General features: G+C 38.3%; 1 protein-coding gene across 9 annotated transcripts in view; it reads right to left on the reverse strand.

The window, feature by feature from the left end:
- Positions 1–24,069, reverse strand: part of CDK14 (cyclin dependent kinase 14) — a 721,193-nt gene that overhangs the window by 231,274 nt on the left and 465,850 nt on the right. For all 9 annotated transcript variants that reach the window (XM_072784251.1, XM_072784250.1, XM_072784245.1 and 6 more), the window contains one exon: positions 1,354–1,474. In XM_072784251.1, coding sequence (XP_072640352.1) covers positions 1,354–1,474 — 121 coding nt within the window. The remainder of the gene's footprint in view (positions 1–1,353; positions 1,475–24,069) is intronic.

Consider the following 24,069-nt stretch of genomic DNA (forward strand, 5'->3'; position numbering starts at 1 on the left):
AATGAATTAGCTCAGCTTCTTAATAATAGATGGTCATCTTTATTCTCAGTGTTTTGAAATAATGTATTATAATGGTATTAGATTTATTATGAGGCATTACAAAATTTATGACAATAGATTTTAGGCTTTTGATGACCTAGATTCTTTTATAGCTCTACTGAAAGCTACAGATCTACATCCCATAAAAATAAATATATCCATGTGTACATAAAATGTTGCATATATTTTCAGTGGCTTCACAGATCCTGAAATCCTATTATTCTGGGGTTGGGAGGGTGTTGCTGGAACCTAAATTGAGAAAATCTACACTGCGCCCTACATCACAAGGAACTTGATTGTTTTCTCACTATAAAATGTTTGGATCAAAAACATCAGGAAAGAAGCCAGGCCTCATTACAGCCTAATTTACTAAAAGCCAAGATTACTGAGGGAAGAACAGTGAAGTAAGTACATGGCAGGAAGATAAATAACACATGCTGAAGTTTTATTGAGGTCATAAACATTGCAAGAACTTGTAACTAAATTTTGTATTATGGGGGCATAATCATTCATGGAAGATGATTCCTAGGATAAAATAGAACAAGTGCAATGTGAATTGTTTTACTCTAAACACAACTGGGAGTCTAGAAAAGGGATTTTTCTGTTAATAGAGGACATTTTCAAGTCTCTAGGAAGCCTTCCCTGAGTACTAAAAACAAGACTGTTCCCTTATTTGATTTAGATCACATTGTATTGTGAACTCATTATACTTCAATAGTAATCATGCATTAAATCCTGTCAGTCTTTGGGCCTCCTAAACAGGTTTTTAAGTTTTGCTAAACTGTCATGTGAAACTGAGACTCTCCTCAAATTCAACTTATTGTGATATTTTTAAAAAGTAATTGTCTTATTTCATTTTGGATAATTTGTACCGAGCTCTCAAGAGTGTACTACACCAACTTTAGTGATTAAAAGTCACACCAAAATTTTCAGACCACTTAATCTGAGCTTTCTTATTGAACTGAAGCATGTTTCCTACTATTTCCCACTCCTACTGCTATTGGGAGATCCATACCTCCTCGTTATAAAATAGAACCACAAATTAAGACCCTCAGGGAGAAAAATCACTGTACTGACAGAAAAATAGCTCTGCCTCTGTCCATCAAAAACCATTACCAGACACCATCTGCAAGGAAGCCTCTGATTAGGGAATATTCCCAATCATGTTTTTTTAAAAACCCAGCAATACTGCCACACATCAGCAAACACTCCTGCACCATTAATCTTCATTCAAACTGTTAGAATATTTGTCTAGGCATGACCCAGACCAAGCATTACAGATAGATTAGCTAGAGTAAATCTTCCATTTCTCACCACATGTCAAGGCAGGTGGAATATTCTGTTGAGCCCAGGAGGACATCTGGAGGTCTATACCACAAGGTAACCACTTCATTGGAGTATGTGTGGCTAGGGACGGATTTTGCTCTTGCAAGACCTGTGGACCACAGGAAACATAAAGAAGTTTAATAGGCATTAATAGAACAAGGGAATTTAAATTTGATTGCTCACAGTTTTAAAGGGTCAAAGATAACATTGTAATACAGGATCATAAATACAATGTCAAGGTTGCTAGAAAGGCTGGGGAAAGTATACTGTAGTCTACCTGTTTCAAATAATGCTAATAGCCAGTAATCACTCAGATTTCCTAATCAAGGATCATAAATCTGATAAAACCCTAGGAGAGTCAACAAATGATTAATAAACTATTAGACATTACACAGAAGCTTAGAAATCTCCTGGACTTTCCAAATAATGTTTTATGGAACCCTAGTTCTGAGAGTTATAAGTGCTATGAGAAAAGATTCCAAGGTCAAATCATCTTGGGAAAAGATGGTTTAAAAAATTAAAACAGGTCTTCACACTGTAAGACTTCTCAGTTCCCTTATTTTTTTTTTTATGTGTGTTGTGAATCTAAGAGAATATGATGCTTTCCTCAAAGGGTTGTTCCAAAACTTCTTTTTCTTTCAGTGTTCTGTCAAACACGCACTAGGAAATGTTTATTCATTTGAAAACCACCGAAATAACAATTATAAAGGAACAATTAAATCTGAAACGTAGAGATGATGAGATATCATATAATGTTTTGTAACAATTTTAAAAATCGAGGAAATGATCACAATAATATGTTGAGTGATGGATTATGTGCAGCTTAACCTCTTAACCATAAATACTTCAGCATAAAAAAAAGAATGGCAGAACATATTTGAATATCTTTAGTGGCTGGCTGTGGAAAGTGGGATTATCCAGTTTTTTATTTCTGTTTTTGTTTTCAGAGAGGGAGATGGGGGAGGGGCAGAGAGAGAGAGGGAGAGAGAATCTTAAGCAGCCTCCATGCCCAGCAGGAGCCTGAAACAGGCTCAATCCTGAGATCATGACCTTAGCCAGAATCAAGTCTCAGACACCTACCCACCGAGCCACTCAGGCAATGCTTCAGTTCTTTATTTCATTTTATTTTTTACTTAATGCATTTTTCTCAGCTTTTTTCCAAGTTTTCTACAGTCAATACATAATTCCTTTTAAAATCAAAAAATCTATAGATGTTCTTTTTTTTTAAAGATTTTATTTATTTATTCATAAGAGACACAGAGAGAGACAGGAGACAGAGAGAGGCAGAGACACAGGCAGAGGGAGAAGCAGGCTCTGTGCAGGGAACCCGACATGGGACTCAATCCCAGGTCTTCAGGATCACGCCCTGGGCTGAAGGTGGTGCTTCACCTCTGGGCCACCAGGGCTGCCCCTAGATGTTCTTTTTTAAAAGAAGAAGAAAATAATGTGATTGCTTTCTGAGTATGTTCATTAATGACAAGTGAAAAAGTATTATTAATTATTGTGTGGCTCAAAATGTATGTAATATTTTTATACTAAATGTACCATATCATATTCATTTTAATGTTCTTATTATTTACATTCCTATGTAGTACTTAGGAACATGATTTTTCTCCTGTTTATTAAATACTTGATATGCCCTTCACTGTATCATATGAAAATGTTAAAATTAATAGAACAGCTGATGAGACAAATAATTTCTAATTAATTCAACTATGATTACAGTAACTCAATTTTTTCCAATGAAATTTTTATAATAGCACAATGGTGTATTATAAATTGGTTAATGTTGATAAGTATTCCATACTAAAATCTACTACAGACTATACACAAACATACACACATATATATGGTCCCCAATTTGTCTACACATGAAGGGAATGACTACTTTTAATAATAGATTTCCATGATAACCTCTATTTTTCTCTGCAAAGTTTTATCCTACCTCAATACAGGTAAAACTGAACAACAGACAGGACAATCAGTATGGTAAAGTGTTTCCAGAACTTAATAATCCCATCAAAAGATTTAGTTCCTTAAATGAGCATGTTTCTATAGGGAGACCAAAGAGCTAAGTACAAGTCTTTGAAATAGATTCTGACTTGTCCCATATGCTCTTGTCAAGTGAAATGGGATGCCAAAAAACAGTCAGGCTGGATTCCCTTGGTTTTCCTGAGGCCCCGTTGACAAAAAGCGAGGCTAGAGGCATAGGAGCATAAAAAAAGTCTGAGATTTTCTTTGACAGCTTAGAAGACCAGACTAGTTATAGAAAACTATGGCATTTCCAGTTTTAAAGAGAGAACAAGACCTCAAAATAACATAGAAAAAGTATAGCTCTAAATAATTATGTGATTTTAGGTCAATTATGTCCACTCTGAACATAAGTTTGCAAAACTGGCTATATATGCCTGAAAAATATAAAAAGAGAAAGGTCTTTGTTTCCATTACTCTCCTCCTTCCCTAAGGTTTAGGTCAAGGACTGTTCAAACACCACTCACATGAGTCATATAACATCCCAAATAAAGACTGAAAAGGAGTTGGTGATGTGTAACTTTTCAAGGTGCTCAGGCAGTTTCTTAAAATGGTTTGCATGTTAATGTGTCATATTGAAGAATGTTACTGTATTTTTAAGATACACTCTTCTGCATTGCTTGAGAAAAACTCTTCTATCATTTCACTTTAATACGTCAATTAAGATATTTTCTTGTGGAATGTGTTCCTGTATACTGATAAACAAAAGGCTCTCATCTTAAAAATATGTCTGTTCAGTTAAAAAGATAAATAGATCCCAAAATTCTTCAGGGAGGAAGCCAATTATTAAAACAATGAATTGAAAAAAGAGTATACCTTGAAGTAGGAATAGGTAACTACATTTTTAATAAATACTTTTGGTAAAGACATTGCCATGTATTTACAGTCATGCATCAAAACATGCTTACTCATGCAGAATTTATTAAACTGCCTCCTCCAGCTGAAGGAAAACTGTAGGACAGGATTAATTAGCACAGCATGTGTGAAAGCTTTCTTTCTCTGTTCCTTGTCAGTTGCTATGGTTACACTACAGGAAGAGAGCTACACTACCTTTTAAAAAGGATGAAGTTCATGGGTTATTATCAAAACTTCTTATATTAATGTTTAGTTTGAACTGAAAGTCAAAAAGCAAAGTTAAATACTAAATTGATGAATACAGGTTATTTGAACACTACCACTCTGGCTGAGTGTGTGCATATGAAAGGGTGCATGTTCCTACGGGCATCTAAAATGGCTTACATAACAATTCAGAGTACCCCACGTTAACATGTTACTATTTCTAATTAATGAAAAACCCTAGAGGAGAGTAAAACATCCTTTTGTTCAAGCCCTCTTGCCAATTATTCATTCTTACTCAATGAAAGAATTCCTTTACATATCTCTATGAGATATCTATCCAACATCTGCTGCCACCCTGAGCCTGGTTCTACTCTCTGGCAGGAACACAGAATAAATCATGTGACAGTGCTTCCAATATTTGCCCTAAACAGACCAGTTGTTCAGCATCAACCAATGGACACTCTTCAGGCCTTACCAAATAGCTTTCAAAGCTGCAATGGACACTCCTGGCTACTCCCTTTCTTTTAAATTTATTCCTTTGACTTCTCAGACATAGAAGAGTTAACAGGAGTCACTCGGTCCCCTGGGATCATACCCCATCTGCCTCTTAACTGCTGTTTTGTCTACGGCTATATAGTCAAACCAGTGGTTTCTTATCTCAAATGTGTGTACCTAACTTTGGCTAATGCCATGTTTTGATATCATCCATAGGTAATTGCTCACAAGATTTTATCTCTGGCTCAGATTTGTCCATGGGTTTCAGATCTGGAGCTATCCAATTCCTCTCTTGGCAGAGGTATAAAGATGTCCTAGAGCACTCAACATGACTCCAACCACAAGTCCCTACAGCCATCTGCACTGTTAGTATAGGAATTATGCCTTGAGACCAGGAGTACATGTATTTATTCCACTAGTAAACTGTTTCAGGTTCCAAAAACAGTAGAAGTTCTTTTAGCTGTACATAGACATAGTTTAGATTTTATATTCCCTGCATATCTAATTGTTCTTTCAAATTTCAACACATCTCTTGTACACATGGTAAAACTGGCTAGGGACTGAGTAACCCCTAATTCTAGGAAGAAAATTGCTAAACCTAGACTAGGCATTCAAGGATGGTAATTCCCATGTCTCTGCTCAATTCTTTGACCACGGAATTGAGAAATAACTGGCAACAATGACTTGTTTCTTTCTAATTAAGTGGAATAACGGCAAAAGCTAGATGAACTTGCAAAAATCAATGGAAATATGTTATAAAGGAATAGTTTCCATCATTTCCCAGTGGAGGTGCCGCTATCTTGTGCTTTCAGTAGTTTTGTTTTAAATTAGAGCAACTCCCACACTTCTCTCTCAACATAACTCATTCCTCAAACTAAACAATCAGAAAATGAGAGTCAAGCTCATAATCACAAAATCAATATTTCTAGGAGAGCAGCTCTTTCCTTCACAACTTGATTCCAAACAGACATGAAATAGTTGGGTAATATTTTACCATCTGGCAGTTAGGCTGGAAAGGGAAAGACTGCTATTCCATGCACCAGTCCATAGAGTAAGGGCAGAGGAAAACTTTTATATATATATATATATATATATATATATATATATATATATATATATATATATATATTTCCTTCCATTCCACAGTCCTGGGAACTGGTCTGAAATTTCTTTTTTCATATGAATTTTTAATGAAGTCCTGTTCCTCCTAGAGGATTTATATTAATATCTTATGCTGTGCTAAAGCAGTTTGAAAATACCACTGCTCCTAGCATGTATCAATAAACAACCATCACACAAAACAAAATAAAAATAATTTTCTTCTGGTGTTCTGCAGAGTTCTGGCTATAACCTCTTCCCTCTGCACTTGACGTTTTCCTGGGTGACATTCACTCCCATGGCTTCAGTGATCCCAAATAGATATTGCTAGCATCAATCTTCCCCCCAAAACTTTCGATTTCTATTTTTAAAAAGTCCACTTAGATCTTACATGGGTGTCACAAACATTTTTCCTCACCCCCAATTCCCCAACCAATGTTATCTCCTTCAGTGTTCTAGAACTTACCACTAAACATCACCATCCATCTATTCCCCAAAGCCAAAGGGCTTTTATCATTGTAGACTCCTTCCATTTACAAAATTACAAAATTGGACAGATTTTACTTTATAATTTCCCTCTTTACTTCTTCCTTCCTAGGTCTCCCTCATCTCTTGTTGGATTGTTACACTAACCTCAAGTCTGTTGATGGCAAAAAGTTATGAATTTCAAAATACATTCTAGAAAACAAATTACCTACATGTTGTAATTAATTTAATTGGATATTAAAATTTAGGTGGGATGCTCTTTACCATGAAAAATAATAAAAGACTTCAATGTCCAATCTTTCTCTATAAACACTATGAAAGCTGGACATCTTCCAATCCCCTTGCCCATTTTGCCATCATAGGAGCAGGAAATGTGAGTATTTGAGAGTACTTTATACGCTTAATATCACATGGTATTGGTTAAAGTGGAAAAAAAGTTTTGGGATTACAATTATAAAATCCTTTCCTTTCCTTTGATGAAACATCTTTGTTTTCCTTTCTGTCCAGATTTCTATTTGAACAGAAGCTAGTCATTGCAGGATTCCAAAATCCTTTAAGAATGTTTTGATTGGCAATTGTCAGAGTCTTTCAACTGAATAGTAGTACTCTTTGAAAATAAATTCTAATAAGATGAAATTAAGTGCAGAAGACATCTAAACATGTTAAGGCAATATTTTATTCTACTCTGATTTTACTTAGTTATCTTTGAATTTTTAAAGTTACTAAATTATGCCTATTATCTATCCTAAAGGGCACAGACTTTTTTTCTTTCATCTTAAATAACAGAAACGATCATAACATTTTAATACAGACATTCTAAAAAGAAAGAAAATAACACCCTTTTGACCTTGGCCACAGCAACTTCTTGCAAGATACATCTATGAAGGCAAGGGAAACAAAAGCAAAAATGAACTATTGGGACTTAATCAAGATAAGAATTTCTGCACAACAAAAGAAACAGTCAACAAAACTAAAAGACAACCTACAGAATGGGAGAAGAGATTTGCAAATGACATATCAGATAAAGGGCTAGTATCCAAGATCTATAAAGAACTTATTAGGGCAGCCCAGGTGGCTCAGCAGTTTAGGGTGGCTCAGCAGTTTAGCACCGCCTTTTTAGTCCAGGGTGTAATCCTGGAGACCTGGGATCCAGTACCACGTCAGACTCCCTGTGTGGAGCCTGCTTCTCCCTCTGCCTGTGTCTCTGCCTCTCTCTCTATCTCTCATGAATGAATAAATAAAATCTTAAAAAAAAAGAACTTATTAAACCCAACAGCAAAGAAACTAACAATCCAATCATGAAATGGGCAAAAGACATGAACAGAAATTTCACCAAAGAAGACATACACATGGCCAACAAGCACATGAGAAAATGCTCCGCATCACTGGCCATCAGGGAAATACAAATCAAAACCACAATGAAATACCACCTCACACCAGTGAGAATGGTGCAAATTAACAAGACATGCTAATTTCCACAACAAATGTTGGAGAGGATGTGGAGAAAGGGGAACCCTCTTGCCCTGTTGGTGGGAATGTGAACTGGTACAGCCACTCTGGAAAACTATGTGGAGGTTCCTCAAAGAGTTAAAAATAGAACTGCCCTACAACCCAGCAATTGCACTGCTGGGGATTTACCCCAAAGATACAGATGTAGTGAAACACTGAGACACCTGCACCCCAATGTTCACAGCAGCGATGTCTACAGTAGCCAAACTGTGGAAGGAGCCTCAGTGTCCATCGAAAGATGAATGGATAAAGAAGATGTGGAAGAAGGAAGAAGAAGAAGGAAGAAGAAGAAGGAGGAAGAAGGAAGAAGGAAGAAGGAAGAAGGAAGAAGAAGAAGAAGAAGAAGAAGAAGAAGAAGAAGAAGAAGAAGAGGAGGAGGAGGAGGAGGTCTATGTATACAATGGAATATTACTCAGCCATTAGAAATGATGAATACTCACCATTTGCTTCGACGTGGATGGAACTGGAAGGTATGCTGAGTGAAGTAAGTCAATCAAAGAAGGACAATCATTATATGGTTTCACTCATACGGGGAATATAAAAAATAGTGAAAGGGAGTATAGGGGAAAGGAGAGAAAATGAGTGGGAAAAATCAGAGGGTAACAAAACATGAGAGACTCCTAACTCTAGAAAACGAACAAGGGGTAGTAGAAGGGGAGGTGGGCAGGGGGATGGGGTGACTGGGTGACGGGCACTGAGGGGGGCACTTGACAGGATGAGCGCTGGGCGTTATACTATATGTTGGCAAATCAAACTCCAATAAAAAAATACATAAAAAATAATTTGGGGATGTACCTGCCCCATATATACTATAAAAAAAATAAAAAATAAAAGGAAAGAAAATATTCAGGGGTGCCTGAGTGGTTCAGTCAGTTAAGCATCTGCCTTTGGCTCAGGTCATGAACTCAGGGTCCTGGGATGGAGCCCTACACTGGGCTCCCTGCTCAGCAGGGAGTCTGCTTCCCCCTCTCCCTCTGCTCCTAACCCCTGCTCATGTTCTCGATCTCCCTCAAATAGATAAATAGATATATCTTTTTTAAAAAAGAAAATGCTAAAATACTTAAATTTCATATATTGGAAAATTTTATTTTCCATTTTGTATAGAAGTTAAAAACAATATACTTCTCTGGAAATACTGCTTTAAATGAAACTAACAGATGTGATGATGGTAAGACCAATCAGTCAGAAGCCTTTGGTTGAGCACCATATGAGCAATATGCTGTTTGTTGTCAGAGCATTAGCCTGAATATTGGAAGACCTGTGATGTGAAAAAACTAAATACCTGAGAGTGGTTCTGACACTAACTAGTTAGTTGTGTCTCCTTGATAAAGTCATGGAAATAAGCTCACTATGTGAAATGAAGGTGCTAATATCAGATTCCTCAAGCACATGTCTTTGTAAATAAATTTTGCTGGAATACAGTAATACCCATTCATTCGCACATTGTCTACTGCTGTTTTTGTGCTCAACAGCAGGGCTGAATAGTTGGCAGAGACTGGGGCCAACAGTTTACATTTAGTATCTGCCCTTTAAGAAAAAGTTTGCTGACTCATGGGTCAGACTAAGGAAATTTTGGGTCCATCCAAGTACCAAATCTCAGTGATCCTAAGAAAATATCACTAAGCACCTTGTTCATTTAATGTGTGAAGAAAATATAAGCTAAAGTTCTTAAAAAGGCCTTTAAGTAAATAATTCCACCTCAATGATCTGCATTCACAGAGAATGAAAAATCATTTTCAGTAGAGTGCAACATCACTTTCACAGTTCACTGGCTTACTTTTCATTTTCTAGTTTCTGCTTCTCATTTAACAGGATCTATAGTTATTATTCCAATGCTAGATGACAACACAATATAGAAAACGAATTTCATAATCTAAGTTGGCAATTTTGTTGAATTTCCACATTTATGCTGATTTTCCCAATTTTTATTTTATTTTTTAAAGATTATCTATTTGCTAAAGAGAGCATGCGTGCATGCACACGCACATGATGGGAGAGAGGCAGAGAGGTAAAGGGAGAGAGAGTCCCAAGCAGACCCCAATGTGGGCTCAATTTCAACTCTAGATCATGACCTGAGTCACCCAGATGCCCCTTTTCCCCAATTTTTAACTATCAGAGGTAAAACATATTAAATTCATCATAAGAATGTCAGTCTCAAATCAAGACATATTACTCAGAGCTTTCAGGCCATTTGGGTTATAAATATGTATCAATATACACCCAAAATATTCTAAGAGTATGCATCAGTATGTGTTAAAGATAGATTATTGAATAATCACAACCATAATTTAGGTCAAATTACATAAAAATAATTATGATTTTATGCCAGAGGTATCCTTTGCATTTAATAGGAAAGAGGCTAATGTATAAAGATGATATCATATATACATAACATTTGAAATGACAACATATGATCTCATTAACTTTTGAGCTTTTCTTTTTTCCTTTTTTTTTTTTTTTTTAACTTTTGAGCTTTTAAGGGAAATAAGAAATTAGAGTGTTCCTCTGGAAGGCTTATGAAACAATCATTCCCATTTCCTTCCTAAACCACTTAAAATGTTTTTAAAAGTCAGGGGTGAGGGTAATACAGTATTTTTACCTGGTCTTACTGTAAGTAATACTAAAATATGAAAAAACAGTGAATATGCTAGTGCAAACCTGATGAGAATTTAATGGGCAGTTGTAATCTGTTAGATTTTTAGACATACAGTATCATTTAGTCATTATGACAACCTAGAAGGTAGTATGATTATTAGTATCCTAATTTAACAGAAAGGAAATTAATTTACCCCAGGTCACACAGTATAAGTGGCCATGCCAGGATGAATGCAGGCAGTGCCATCACATCCCCAGGAAGATTGGGAATCTGGGAACAAATGTGTTCCTGGGCTCCATCTAGATGGAGTGGCATAGACTGAGTGACTCCCAAGTCTGGAGTGATGGCAAGTCAGTCTGGTGGGAGAAGGAGAGCAATGGGGTGAGGACAGGGAAGAGAGGTGAGGAGAAAATACAAACTGGAGGGCATTCCAAAAATATGAGTAAATGAGAGAAAATGATTGATGTTGTGTAGAGAGCCTCACAGAACAATCACACAATGGGTCCTCAAGGAAAAGAGAAATTTGGTAAGGAAATACTTTGGAGAAATGCTCAGAAACCCTCACTTAAGGTCTAATTGCTGGAATGAGAATAGCTCTCATCTGCCACTTTGTTTTAAAGTGGAAAGTGGCAGAAAGCAGTAGCCCCAGAAATGGAGCAGTTAGCCAGAGACTGTGATAACTTAGAGAGGAACAGCTAAACATTAAAAAAAAAAAAAAAAAAAAAAGAGAGTAGGTATGAGGAGGGAGCCTTGCTCCTTTTTTTTTTTTTTCCAGAAATCTCAAATTAAAGCTTATCTGTAGGACATGTAATGACTCAAGAAAAAGCTCTTCTGAGGTGCCTTTACTGATGTGAACTTTTTCAAAAGATCTTATTTATGAGATGCCTGGGTGGCTCAGCAGTTGAGTGCCTGCCTTCAGCCCAGGGCATGATCCTGGACTCCCAGGATCAAATCCCACATCTGGCTCCTGCATGGAGCCTGCTTCTCCCTCTGCCTATGTCTCTGCCTCTCTGTGTGTCTCTCATGAATAAATAAAATCTTAAAAAAAAAAGAGAGAAAGATTTTATTCATTCATTCATTCATTTATGGTGGGGGGAGGTGGGCAGAGAGAGAGGGACAAGCTTAGGGTGAGCTGGACACAAGGCTTTTAGTCCCATGTCCCAAGATCATGACCTGAGCCAAAATCAAGAGGTGGGATGCTTAACCAACTGAGCCACCCACATGCCCCTTGATGTGAATTTTTTAAATGAGAGGCTTTTATGTGTTTACAACAATAAATGCCCAAATGAATCAGTTCAAATTAATGAGGTAATTATTGAGTCAATTCAAGGCAAAAAAAAGGTTGGGTCATACTGAATATGTTTTTTGATTTTACGGTTGTTACCCAATTTTTCTTTTCTTTATTTTTTTTAAATACCCAGTTTTTCTTTTTCCTTATCACACTATTTGAGCGGAGGTCAAGTTATATTTTGGGGTCTCCACACTGTACCCAATACAGGATTAAAGACATAATTAGAAGAAAATGTCTACTAAAAGTATTGAAGATGTTTACTTTACTTTGATGATTTTAAAACATGTTTTGTGATACCCAGTGATAATCTTCGTTGTCGTATAACTGGAGTTGGGTGCATTAATATAGTAACTAAATAAACTTCAAATCTCCAAAAGAAAGCATATGGAGCATTTGGGGAACATTTTCAAAAATACATTAATTCCATGAAATAAATATGTATCACAATCACTGCAGAGATGAGTCACAGTGCTTTTGTGCTGGAAAGGATCTAAGACAGCCTGTACCTCCTATGATATTATCATTTCTTATGAGAAGGAAGTTGAGGTTCGCAGTTCTGTCTATCCTGCCTCCATCGCATCAAATTCATCCCCTTCCTGTCCTCACTGCGACTGACAGATGCTTTAGTTCCTCAAATTACCCTCCTGAGCCTTGAATCTTTGAAAGAGCTCCTAACTGGTCACCCAGCCAACACGTTTGTCTTTCCTATTCCTTTTCCATAGTTTGAGGAAGAGACAGTTTCACGCAGTGTGCATAAGAGCTTCCTCTGTGTGGTCAGGTGAGACTACCACTCACAGGCTGTGTGATTTGGGGCAAGTGGGTTAACCTAGCTGAGTTTTAGTTGCTTCTTCTGTGAAGTGTATGCAATAACTCTGCTGGATATTCTCCACTGACCTCTTCTAATGCGTTCTTGACTCTCTCCCTCACCCCCACCTTCTGAGCTTCCCAGAGGCTGACTTAATGGAAGTGTAATCACAGAGTCCTTGGCCCCTTGATCTGAAGTTCTAGGCTTGACCACTGGGAGGCACGCTGCCCAAAGATCAGAGGATCAGAGGGAAGGAAAACAGAAACTGAAGTAGTTTTTGCACCCCCTCCTGACCCCCATTCCTTCTCAGCTGGACAGGTAAATGGCAGGGGCTAAGTCCTCCCTTGAAAAGCTACAGCTCTCCTTTCTCCTTTATTCCCTTTCACTATTTTTTAGCTCTTGCTCAGTGGATTCCAGAATCACTTTCTCTCTTAATCCCTCAGGGTGACTGGGGTAAAGGCTCCCCTCTATTGCTAGCCAGGAGAGGCTTCACATCTTCAACCCTGCCCATGGTCTCACAAACAATTCCTGCACCAAATTCTCCTCCATCACGCCATTCGACTGCCCTTTGTTCTCCTCTCAGACCCCGATGCAATGATCACAGCTGACTCAGGGTGTTTGCGGGAAGTAAACGAGAAATGCACGGAAAATGCTTCATAGTGCAGTTGGCCCATACAACAACACTCACAACACACTGGCTGCCATCATTAACCAAAACACTATCTGATCCGGTCACTTCTCTGCTAAAGAGCTAAAAATGGAGTCTCTGGAATGTATCCTGAAAGTCCCAAATCCAAGGAATTCCACAGCTATTCCTCCAGCCTTGTTTCTTCCCATTTCTTCCTTTTTATGTTCTAGGCAAATTACTGGCAATTATCTGCTCTCACATGAGTTGCTTTGCACAACACAGTCTCACATCTTGGAATGCCTAACTCAACTGATGAACTCCTACACGGCCTTTAAAACTATACTCTGGCCAAGTCCTCCAGTGGCTTCCCTGACCTGCCCTCCCCTCCCTTATCCAGGTAATGAGACTTCCTCTTCTCTGACTGAGCCCGGAGCTTGCATGGGCTTCCCAAGTCATTCACTCACACATCAGCCCCCATCTACCCCACACCAGACTGCAGCTTCCCCGAAAGTAGGACCATGGTTCATTTGCTTTTCTATCTCCAGCTCCTGGAATGGTGTCTGCCCACAGTGAGTCTATTGTTGGACTGACATTTATGGTGAGAACAGCCGCCAATCCACCACCCCTGAGACAGTGTTCCTATAGCAGGTGGCGTGTGTATATCATCCTGACCAACAGGGAAAATGAGCCAACCCACCTGATCCAGAGGACCACTCCTTTTACCTATTTTGTATCTTGGGATTTTTTTCTTGTCAGATCTCAACAGATCTATCCCTGGATTTTAAAATGTTTAAAAACTCAATGTGAGTAAAAGTGAATCATATAAATGCCCCTGATCCTTTGTTGTTGTTATTAAGAAGCCCAAATCACACATAATATTCCTTAATTCCTTTATACTGCTCACATATATATTAAATACAAATATGAAGAGATATAAAGCTATTAACATATAAGCTGCTGGTTCTTTTTTTTTATTTTTTTAGATTTATTTACTTATTCATAGAGATGCAGAGGGAGAGAGAGAGAGGCAGAGACACAGGCAGAGGGAGAAGCGGGCTTCATGCAGAGAGCCCGACGTGGGACTCAATCCCGGGACTCCAGGATCACGCCCTGGGCTGCAGGCGGCGCTAAACCACTGCGCCACCGGGGCTGCCCTGCTGGTTCTTAATGTAAGTGATGTATACACTTTTCTAATAAATTCCATGACTTCTCAAACTAGCTGTTTAAAATTTACTTAAATAACACCTCAAGAATTAATCAAATTCTCCTCTAAATTTTTAAATCACAAGTCTTCCTTCATTCAGCTCACTTGGCAGGAAATATATAAAACCATTGTACTCAACTTTTTATTTCTATGTTTATGTCTCCATCTATATTATAATATGGAGAGCTTATAAGCTCTCTATGAACAAGATTCATTTCTTATGACTGCCCCATTTCTTACCACCACTCTCCACCCTTTCTGCATCTTAACATAACACCAAGTCTTCTGTAAAACACACTACCTGAAACAAGATGAAGTCTGCTTAAAGCACAGTTGGACAGGAAATCAATTTGCTTCAGCTTACTAGGATCCCAGACTATGAAACGGAGGACTCAGATGTGTGAAACCAGCTTAGATCCCAACTACACTACCAGGTTTCTTGGATTCTACATAGCACCCTCGCTGCCTCTCAGAGTTAATTTAAGCAGAGAAAGAGGTGTGCCCAGACCTGAGAGATTTTTTTTTTTTAAAACAAAACAAAAAATCTTGATGAGCAAAAGTACAAAAACATTCATTTCAAAGCTTCCAGCTGCTCAGTTTTACTAAAGGAAGAGACCTGAATTTATCTTTGAGGCTGACTGTTCCATTAATCTCAGAAAACCAACTTAATGGCAATTTCTGTTATATAAATGTAAGGCAAGTCCCTACCCACTGTTCTGGGGCAAGCTGTGAAATTAACCTGCATCCTGAGGTTTCAAACAGAGCAAGGGGTTTAATGTAAACCCTGTGCATGTTTTGGCAAAGCTAAATGGATTTCTGAGGCTCTGTGATTTCTTTGAGGAACATGTTTGCTGCTTCAAGGAACACAGAGATAACACAACAGTGCTCCTCCTTGTTCTCAATTAGAACTTTTCAGAACCCAGAGGACTAAAGAAAGGGGATGTGATGAGAGCTATTCCTCACCCTAAAAAGGACAAAACCAATAAAGACCAACTTATGGTAATATTTAAGTCTAAATCCCATCATGCATACTGATTTTGGACTGATGGTTATGATTTGGTATAAATATTAAGTGCAATGATGTTTATTGGGGCTACAGGCCTGAATGGTCAATCCTATGGCTAGGAGGTGGAAGGTGGTCCCCAAGTTCTGAAATTAGATCTGCAGGGGCCTCAGATTCTCACAAGGAACTTTAGGATCTGATTTCTAGGTAGATCACTGGGTACACTCACCTTGGGGAGACAGCAGCCAGTCTTAGGCAGACAGAGATGAGGAGGAGATATACAGAGAGGAGACTCTTTTCCCCTCACAATGAGCAGGGACCTCTAGTTTCTGAGTGGGGAACTCCGAATAGAAGCAAGCAATAATCCTGAACGGCCCTGTCCTGCCCTTTCCTCAAATGTTCGACCTTCATAAAATCTTCTTGGCTGCATTGTAGTAGAGAAAGGGAAGGGTCTGCTTTGCCCTTGGGCAGATGGCAAAAAAGGCCACAATGGTCATGGTAGCACAAAACACCAGGGAGGAGCCAGCCATGATTTGAGGCCATCCATCATTAGAGGCACCATCATTAAATGGTGGCATCAAGAGGAAGAGCAGAGTAAAGGAACCGAAGTGCCTGTTTCTGATATAAGCATGCAGGCAAATAACTGGGACCTATACTGAAAAGCAATGATGCCACGTTGGCATCACTATAAGGAGACCAAACCATAAAGAAATCTAGGAGGAGTATTCTTCTAGGCAGAGGGCACCAAAAGTGAGGCGGGAGCAGGCCTGGTTATCACAGGTATGGTGAGGAAGCTGGTGAGGCAGAGAGCCCAGCATGTGCTCTCTGTGCCCTCCCATATGTCCTTCCATTGCCACTTCCCACCTCGAATTCCAACCCACCTCCACATTCTTCCCTAAATCCTGAGGTCAGAAGGCATTCCTCCCTGTCATGATTTGTCACCTGGTACTTTACGTTTGAGCACCACAGTCACTGGAGAATGACACTAACGTATTTAAGGCAGAGGCAGTGTCTGGTTCATGAAATGTCCCCAGGCCCAGGACAGGGCCTAGAATGTGTATTGTGTTCACTGAATTGACTGGTTGAACTAAACTTGGAAGTAACTGGGTGTGTTTCACAAATTTCAGAGTGATCAAGGGCACCTTTTATTCTGGCTGTTTATCCTGTATTTATACACACAAAGACTTGTGTACATGGATATTCACTGTGACACTGTTTCTAGCAAAAGACTACACATCACCTCAAATTCCAGAAGAAAAGTAGCTAAATAAATTATGACACAGCTGATAAACTGCAGCCAATGAGGTCAGTAAATCTATGTGTCCTAATATGGAGCCAACTATAATACATTGTTAAGAGAAAAGGCAAAATAAAGAACAATGGGTATGCTATGTACTATTTGTACTTTTAAAAAAAAAGTGCTTATATATACATATTCTATCTCTGAAAAGAAACATAAGAAACAAGTAAAGGCAACTGCCTATGCGGAAAGAAGTAAGAAATCAGGAGTGAGAAGAAAGCTTAATTTTTACTCTACTCCCCTTTTATTCTCCGAAATATCTATTACTGTGTGCACATGTTATCTGTCGAAGGAAAAAAAAGGACTTTTTTTTTTTTAATTTTTTATTTATTTATGATAGTCACGGAGAGAGAGAGAGAGAGGCAGAGACATAGGCAGAGGGAGAAGCAGGCTCCATGCACCAGGAGCCCGATGTGGGATTCGATCCCGGGTCTCCAGGATCACGCCCTGGGCCAAAGGCAGGCGCCAAACCGCTGCGCCACCCAGGGATCCCCAGGACTTGTTTTTAGAAGAAAGAAAAAGGGTCAAATAAGTCCTCACCCAGCCACATGTAGTCCTAGCACCTCCTTCCCCCTCGAGGCACCCTCAGATTCTAGGGTATTTCTTTATACTTCATCAGTCCTGAAGTAGTGACCAGATGTAAATGATAGGCTTTCCTGGTGTGGCAGGGAAACTGATGGCTGGCAGCAATGAGCTAATGACTGGGTAGAATGAGCTAAAATAAACTATTAGTTAAATATTCTCACCAGTACAAGCGAGTTGTCTTCTAAAGCACAGGCTTGTCGTGTAATAGCCAGTTTAGCTACAGAGACCAAGATAAACTTGTATGAGCAATCTGAATCATCAGGCAATTCTGATGTTTAAAAAAAAAAAAAAAAAAAAACCACATACACAGACACACAACTTCCTTGAAGGGAAATCTGCTTGCAAGTATGATACTTAAAGTAGATTTCTCTAAGATGAAAGTGTCAAAACTGCCCGAAGCAGCTAGGATTTAATATTTTCTTTTCTTTTTTTTACAATTCATTCAATGAAATTTTTATTTCTACATTTAATGTAACCACATGAAGGCATGTTGCTCTAAACAACCAGAAATAATGGATATAAGAATATAGGTAGGTAGATTTTTGAGAAGTGCAAACTCAGAATCAGCAACATGACAATTTATCCTTATTTGTCAGCAAACATTACACATGCTAAGTTTGAGAGGACCAAGAATATTCCCAGAAGACTGCCATGGCTTTAGAAGAACTGTCAGCAATAAAATATAAACTCTTCTTATGCCAGACTAGAGAAGTGTCTTCTCCTTTAGGGATTAAAGACAGAAACCTGACATCTGAAGTACATGTCCTTTTTAGAATCTGAGATATATACTTTAAATATATTCCCTTCCTATCAGTCCAAATAACTTGTTCTTCCAGGCATTTATTCTCACCAATAAAGCTTTATTTGGAAGCATAGCTGAAGACATTTTAAGTTTAGAAATTATCTTTAAACCAAATTTGAGCTCTAGAATCATAAGGTGCTGTCTAGTTCGCTATCCTTTGTTTTTAATTGATCTGTTTCTTTCATTAAATATTTCTTAATGGAGCAAAAAGAGAAACTACTTGAACTATACATCTGGTAGTTAAGTAAAATTTAGTACATGTAGGTGGATTAATGTTTGAAATTGTGATTGTATATTAAAATCCAAGAGTACAAAAACATACCTCTAAATTGTTGGGCACTAAATTACTCTAAATCTATTACAAGGCATTAAAACACTACACTGCATCAAATGTTGTCAACAAATGTAGTACATATTTCTAAAAATATATTTCGAGGGAAATAATTGTCAAAATAAAATACCCACAGATTTTTTTAAAAAGATATACTTTACACTATCAATCATTTTCTGTAACAGTTTTTTGTCTTAAAAAAATGACAACTTTAAAGAGAAATAATTCGATTAAAAAATGGGTAGAGGACCTGAATAGACATTTCTCAAAAGAAGACATAGAAATGGCCAACAGACACATGAAAAGAGGCTCAACAACACCCATCATCAGGGAAGTGTAAGTCAAAACCACAATGAGATATCACCACACACCTGTCGGAATGTCTAGAATCAAAAACACAAGAAATAACAGATGCTAGTGAGGATGTGGAGAAAAGGGAACCCTTGTGCACTGTTGGTGGGAATGCAAACAGTGCAGCCACTGTGCAAAACAGTATGGAGGTTCCTCCAAAAATTGAAAATATAATTACCATATGATCCAGTAATTCCACTACTGGGTATTTACCAAAGAAAATAAAAACTGTAATTCAAAAAGATATATGCACCCCTATGTTTATTATAGAATTACTTATAATAACCAAGATATGGAAGCAACCCAAGTGTCTATACATAGATGACTGAACAAGGAATTGGTGGTATATAAAATGAATTTCATAAAAAAATGAAATCTTGCCACTTGAAACAATATGAATGGACCTGGATGGTATAATGCTAAGTGAGGTAAGTCAGTCAGAGAAAGACAAATACCATATGATTTATTCTTATGTAGAATTTAAGAAATAAAACAAATAAGCAACAAGCAAAGAAAAGAAACAAACAAAAAAGCCCAGACTCTTAAATATAGAGAATTGGTGGTTATCAAAGGGGAGGTGTGTGGATGGGGTGAATGAGTGAAACAGATAAAGGAGATTAAGAGCACAATTATCTTGATAAGCATAGAGAAATGTACAAAATTGCAAAAAAAAAAACCCAAAAATACAGACTTTCGGAAAGCACTAAATTCTTCACCGTCCTTTCTCCTTAATACCTAAGTTATAGTCAATGGGATGATTACACTGAGAAAAGTAATAAAATCTCCATTCCAGATTAAGCTGGCAGTCATAATAATTCTGTATTTGTTGAGTTTTTAAATGTTTTTTTTTTCATGGGCAAAGCAGAAGTTGACTCTGAAATTAGCAAAGGTATTTTTAAGGAAATGGCCACAAATTGTATAAACACCTGATAGAAAATACAGTAGACTTATTTTGGAGAAGAGTTTTTAAAGGATATTTAAAAATATTAAAATCTTGGACTTAAAGCTTAAAGATCATTAAATCTTGTCTTAATTTTTAATATACAGATAATAAAACTGCCTATTTAAAGTGACTAGTCCAAGGTCCAACAGCTAGTTCATGAAAATGTTAGAACAAATGCTTGGACTTCTCTCTCCTACCGTGTTCCTTTTATTAAATAAGCCTGCCATGTTGCTGTTGTCTCCACCCATGGAAAGGGCTTCCTCAGCAGACAGGTGTTCCCTAGTTTCTCACCCCTAGTCTTTGCTGTGAACCTTGGCTGTTGCCACTGTTCTCCCCCAAAAGATTAGGAAAGTGGACCAAGGCCTACTGTCACAGATTGGGCCATCTGTCAGTGGGCTCTGGATGACAAACTGTAAGTTGCAGGCACCTGGCTCTGCACCCTGCCTCTGTCTCAGGGGCCTATCTGTGCAGGATCTGGGCCTGGCCCAGGTCCTGCCCAACTGGCAGCAGGTTCTAGCTGATAGGAGGCCAGCAAAAATGAGTGCAGAAACTCGCCTGTGCTGCAGTCCCAAGGCACAAGTGTCTGAAGGTGGAATTTAGAGACTCAAAATAGAGGCAAGTGCTAGATGGAAACAAGTCAGCCGAGAATAGCCTGGAGGCTAAATAAGAAGAAAGCAAGTAGACCATCAGATCAGCGGCTGCTTCGAGGCCACTTTGGAAAGAGGCTGGGAATAAATAAATAATAAAAAATATAACCAAATAGTTGCCATCTGCTGCTGTTGCCACTACCTAATTGATATTTAATCTCCTCTCTGGCTTTGCTACTCCATGTCCACCAATATCTTTGCCCATGGCTAAAAGTAAAATCTCTCTTTGTCATGTTATTGTAGAGGGACTGTAAATATTACCATTACGGAAATCTACCTACCATTACTTATGCTGTACTCTGTCCCTGTCCTTGACTCAGAAACCTCATGAAATCCTATTCATCCTTGGAAAAGACCTCTTGAGGCTGTCTCCTCTAACTCTCCCAAGCAAAATATATAGCACCCTTTCCTGGGCTCCTGTTATGTACAGAGAAGTCATCTGTTGAAAAAATAGTGTACTTAGTGGCATAACTTGTCTAATTTCTCAGTAAGCTGCTTGAGAACAGCCTACAGACTTACTACCTTCTCAACTTTCCATTTTGCTATCTGGAAAAGGAGGCTCATGTGAAGATTATACAAGATATAACAGGCAGAGTGCTCACCCCAGCATCTGACACAAGTACCAGTCAGTCAATGAAGGCTTACTTCTCATCACTATTTGTCAGCAGCAGCATCATTACCAATATCCTTTATACATCTCTACACCCTAGCATAAGGCTTTACATGCTCAGTTAACTGCCACTTCTTTTGGAAAGTCCTATCACACACTGTAATTATCCTGAGATAACTGGATAGCAGCTGGCAGGTTCCTCTGACACTCCTGCCTCCTGATATTCATTCTTTTGCAGAACCCCCTCCTTGCCCTGTTGAGTATAGATGGGACCTATTACTTGTTTCTAAAAAAACAGAACGTGGCAAAGACTGTAACTTTTGTCTTGCTGCTGACTCACTTTATTGCCTTCTTGGTTTGAATATTTTGATGCAGCAAGCAGCCATGTTGGAGAGGTCCATGTGGCAGGCACCTGAGAGTGGCCTCTGGCCAACATCCAGCATGGAGGTGGGGCCCTGTGTCCAATATATATATATATATATATATATTGTTGAATGGCAATATATAACTAATATACCGATATTTTCCCAAAGTATATTCCAGAGTTAAAAACATGTTCTTAGCCAAATAAATATGAGAGATGTGACACCAGATTTTATGTTAACTACAGGAAGGTCAAGGGCCTTTAATCACTAGCCATATTAGCTAACATATTATGTTGCAAATTCACTAGGTGAAGGCAACAGAGGAAGACATACACATGAAGTTCACCCTAAACTGCCTTGACCAAGGAGAATTTTTTTATTTTAAAAATTATTTTTGACGGATATAGGGCCACAGTTTTAGAAATGCCTTTTCAGATTTATGGAAGGAGTAAAAGAAACAGCAATCAAAACTGGCTCTGAATACCTCTGTAAGAAGAAGGCAGGATAAGTGTGTAAAGGGGACAAGAGCCATCTAACTAACTGGGGGGAAATGACTGGCTCCTGCTAAAAATAATACAAAGATGAAAAAAAATTCACTTCCAACATTTCTTTTTTTTTTTTTTTTAATTTTTTTATTTATTCATGATAGGCACACAGTGAGAGAGAGAGAGGCAGAGACACAGGCAGAGGGAGAAGCAGGCTCCATGCACCGGGAGCCTGACGTGGGATTCGATCCCGGATCTCCGGGACCGCGCCTTGGGCCAAAGGCAGGCGCCAAACCGCTGCGCCACCCAGGGATCCCCACTTCCAACATTTCTATAGTGATTCTCTCTTTAGATATGCCAAGCATGATATTTTTATGGGCAAAATAAACTACATACTTGTATTTCTCAACAAAACAATTTATGGCTACAAAGAAGACAAAACAATAGTTCTCATTCTTTCTCCTCCATCACTGCAATGATATATATCATCTATCACCAGCATTGACAGTGACTATGGTTGAGCTGGAGGTGGCATGGGCAGCTTGGAGAAAGGAAGGTAAAGGGAGAGTAAAGTCTAATAATGAGCACTTTGGTGTCACATGTCATATGAAAAAGGGTTTTGAGTTTTGTTTTTTAATGTTTTCCTGATTCCCAGAAATTTTATCTATGGCAATGAAAGGGCAAGTTGGCATGTACTACAATGTTTGACTACCTTCAATGCTTGAGCTTTCAATGTACAGATAGCTCCTTAGAGCTGGAGGGTAAAAATACTGTTTATTTTGGCATTCACTTAGTGATTCAAAGACAATTTCAAATTTGCATCCAAATTTCTCTACTTTTGGGATCCCTGGGTGGCTCAGCGGTTTGGCACCTGCCTTCGGTCCAGGGCGTCTTCCTGGAGTCCTGGGATCAAGTCCCACATCGGGCTCCCTGTGGGGAGCCTGCTTCTCCCTCTGCCTGTGTCTCTGCCTCTCTCTCTCTCTCTCTCTCTCTGTCTCTCTCTTTCTCATCTCCCTCTCTCTGTGTCTCTTATGAATAAGTAAAATCTTTAAAAAAAAATTTCTCTACTTTTTGGAGGGAGATCAAAAGAGCTCACTTATATCTATCCCCACTGACAAAGTGTTGGGTAGCAAAACATATTTATCTATAATTTTCATATTTAAAAGATCATGGATCAATAAAAATCAGAACTACTTGGACATTCTTCATGTTGTTATTTAAAAGATATAGGGTAGCCCTGGTGGCGCAGCGGTTTAGTGCCACCTGTAGCCCGGGGTGTGATCCTGGAGACCCAGGATCGAGTCCCGCGTCGGGCTCCCTGCATGGAGCCTGCTTCTCTCTCTGCCTGTGTCTCTGCCTCTCTTTCGCTCTCTCTGAATAAATAAATAAATAAATCTTTAAAAATAAATGAATAAATGAATAAATAAATGAATGAATAAATAAATAAATGAATAAATAAATGAATGAATAAAAGATATAAAAGAAGTCATATGATCTTCCAGGATGATTTCAGGATGAATTATTTTCAAGCCTACAGACTCAACAGAAATGCCAGTGTTAAAATGTCAATCAATGGGACGCCCATGCTGAGCTAATATTATAAGCTCAAACAACATTCTCATATTAAAAAGGGGGTAATGAGACCTGTAGTGTCCCCTTCACATGGTTATGAGGGTAACACAAAATAAGAACTATGAAATCACTTCATGAACTATAAAAGGCTGGTTTTATTATTATTACAAGTGAGAGAGGTTTGAATGTTTCCTAAAAGCAATCTAATGTCAAGTGCTTCCGATAAAATGTTTCAATGATTCAACTACTACAATGTTTCCAATGTTAAATTCAATATTCAAAAATGAAAATGCTTCCAGCCACTGGAGTCTAGAATGACTTCTACATCTTGTACGAGGCAAAATGCTTGTCTTTTGCTTCAACACTGTATATCAATAGATGGCCCATATTCAAAGCAGATCATAGACACGTCACTGACAAAGATGGTAAAATAAGCAATTCTTAAAATTTTAAAAGTGACTAAGTTTGCTGTCATAGCCAATGCTGACAAAAGGTAAGGTACTGAATG

Source organism: Canis lupus, chromosome 18 (genome assembly GCF_048164855.1).
Source record: "Canis lupus baileyi chromosome 18, mCanLup2.hap1, whole genome shotgun sequence".
Classification (NCBI taxonomy): Eukaryota; Metazoa; Chordata; class Mammalia; order Carnivora; family Canidae; genus Canis; species Canis lupus.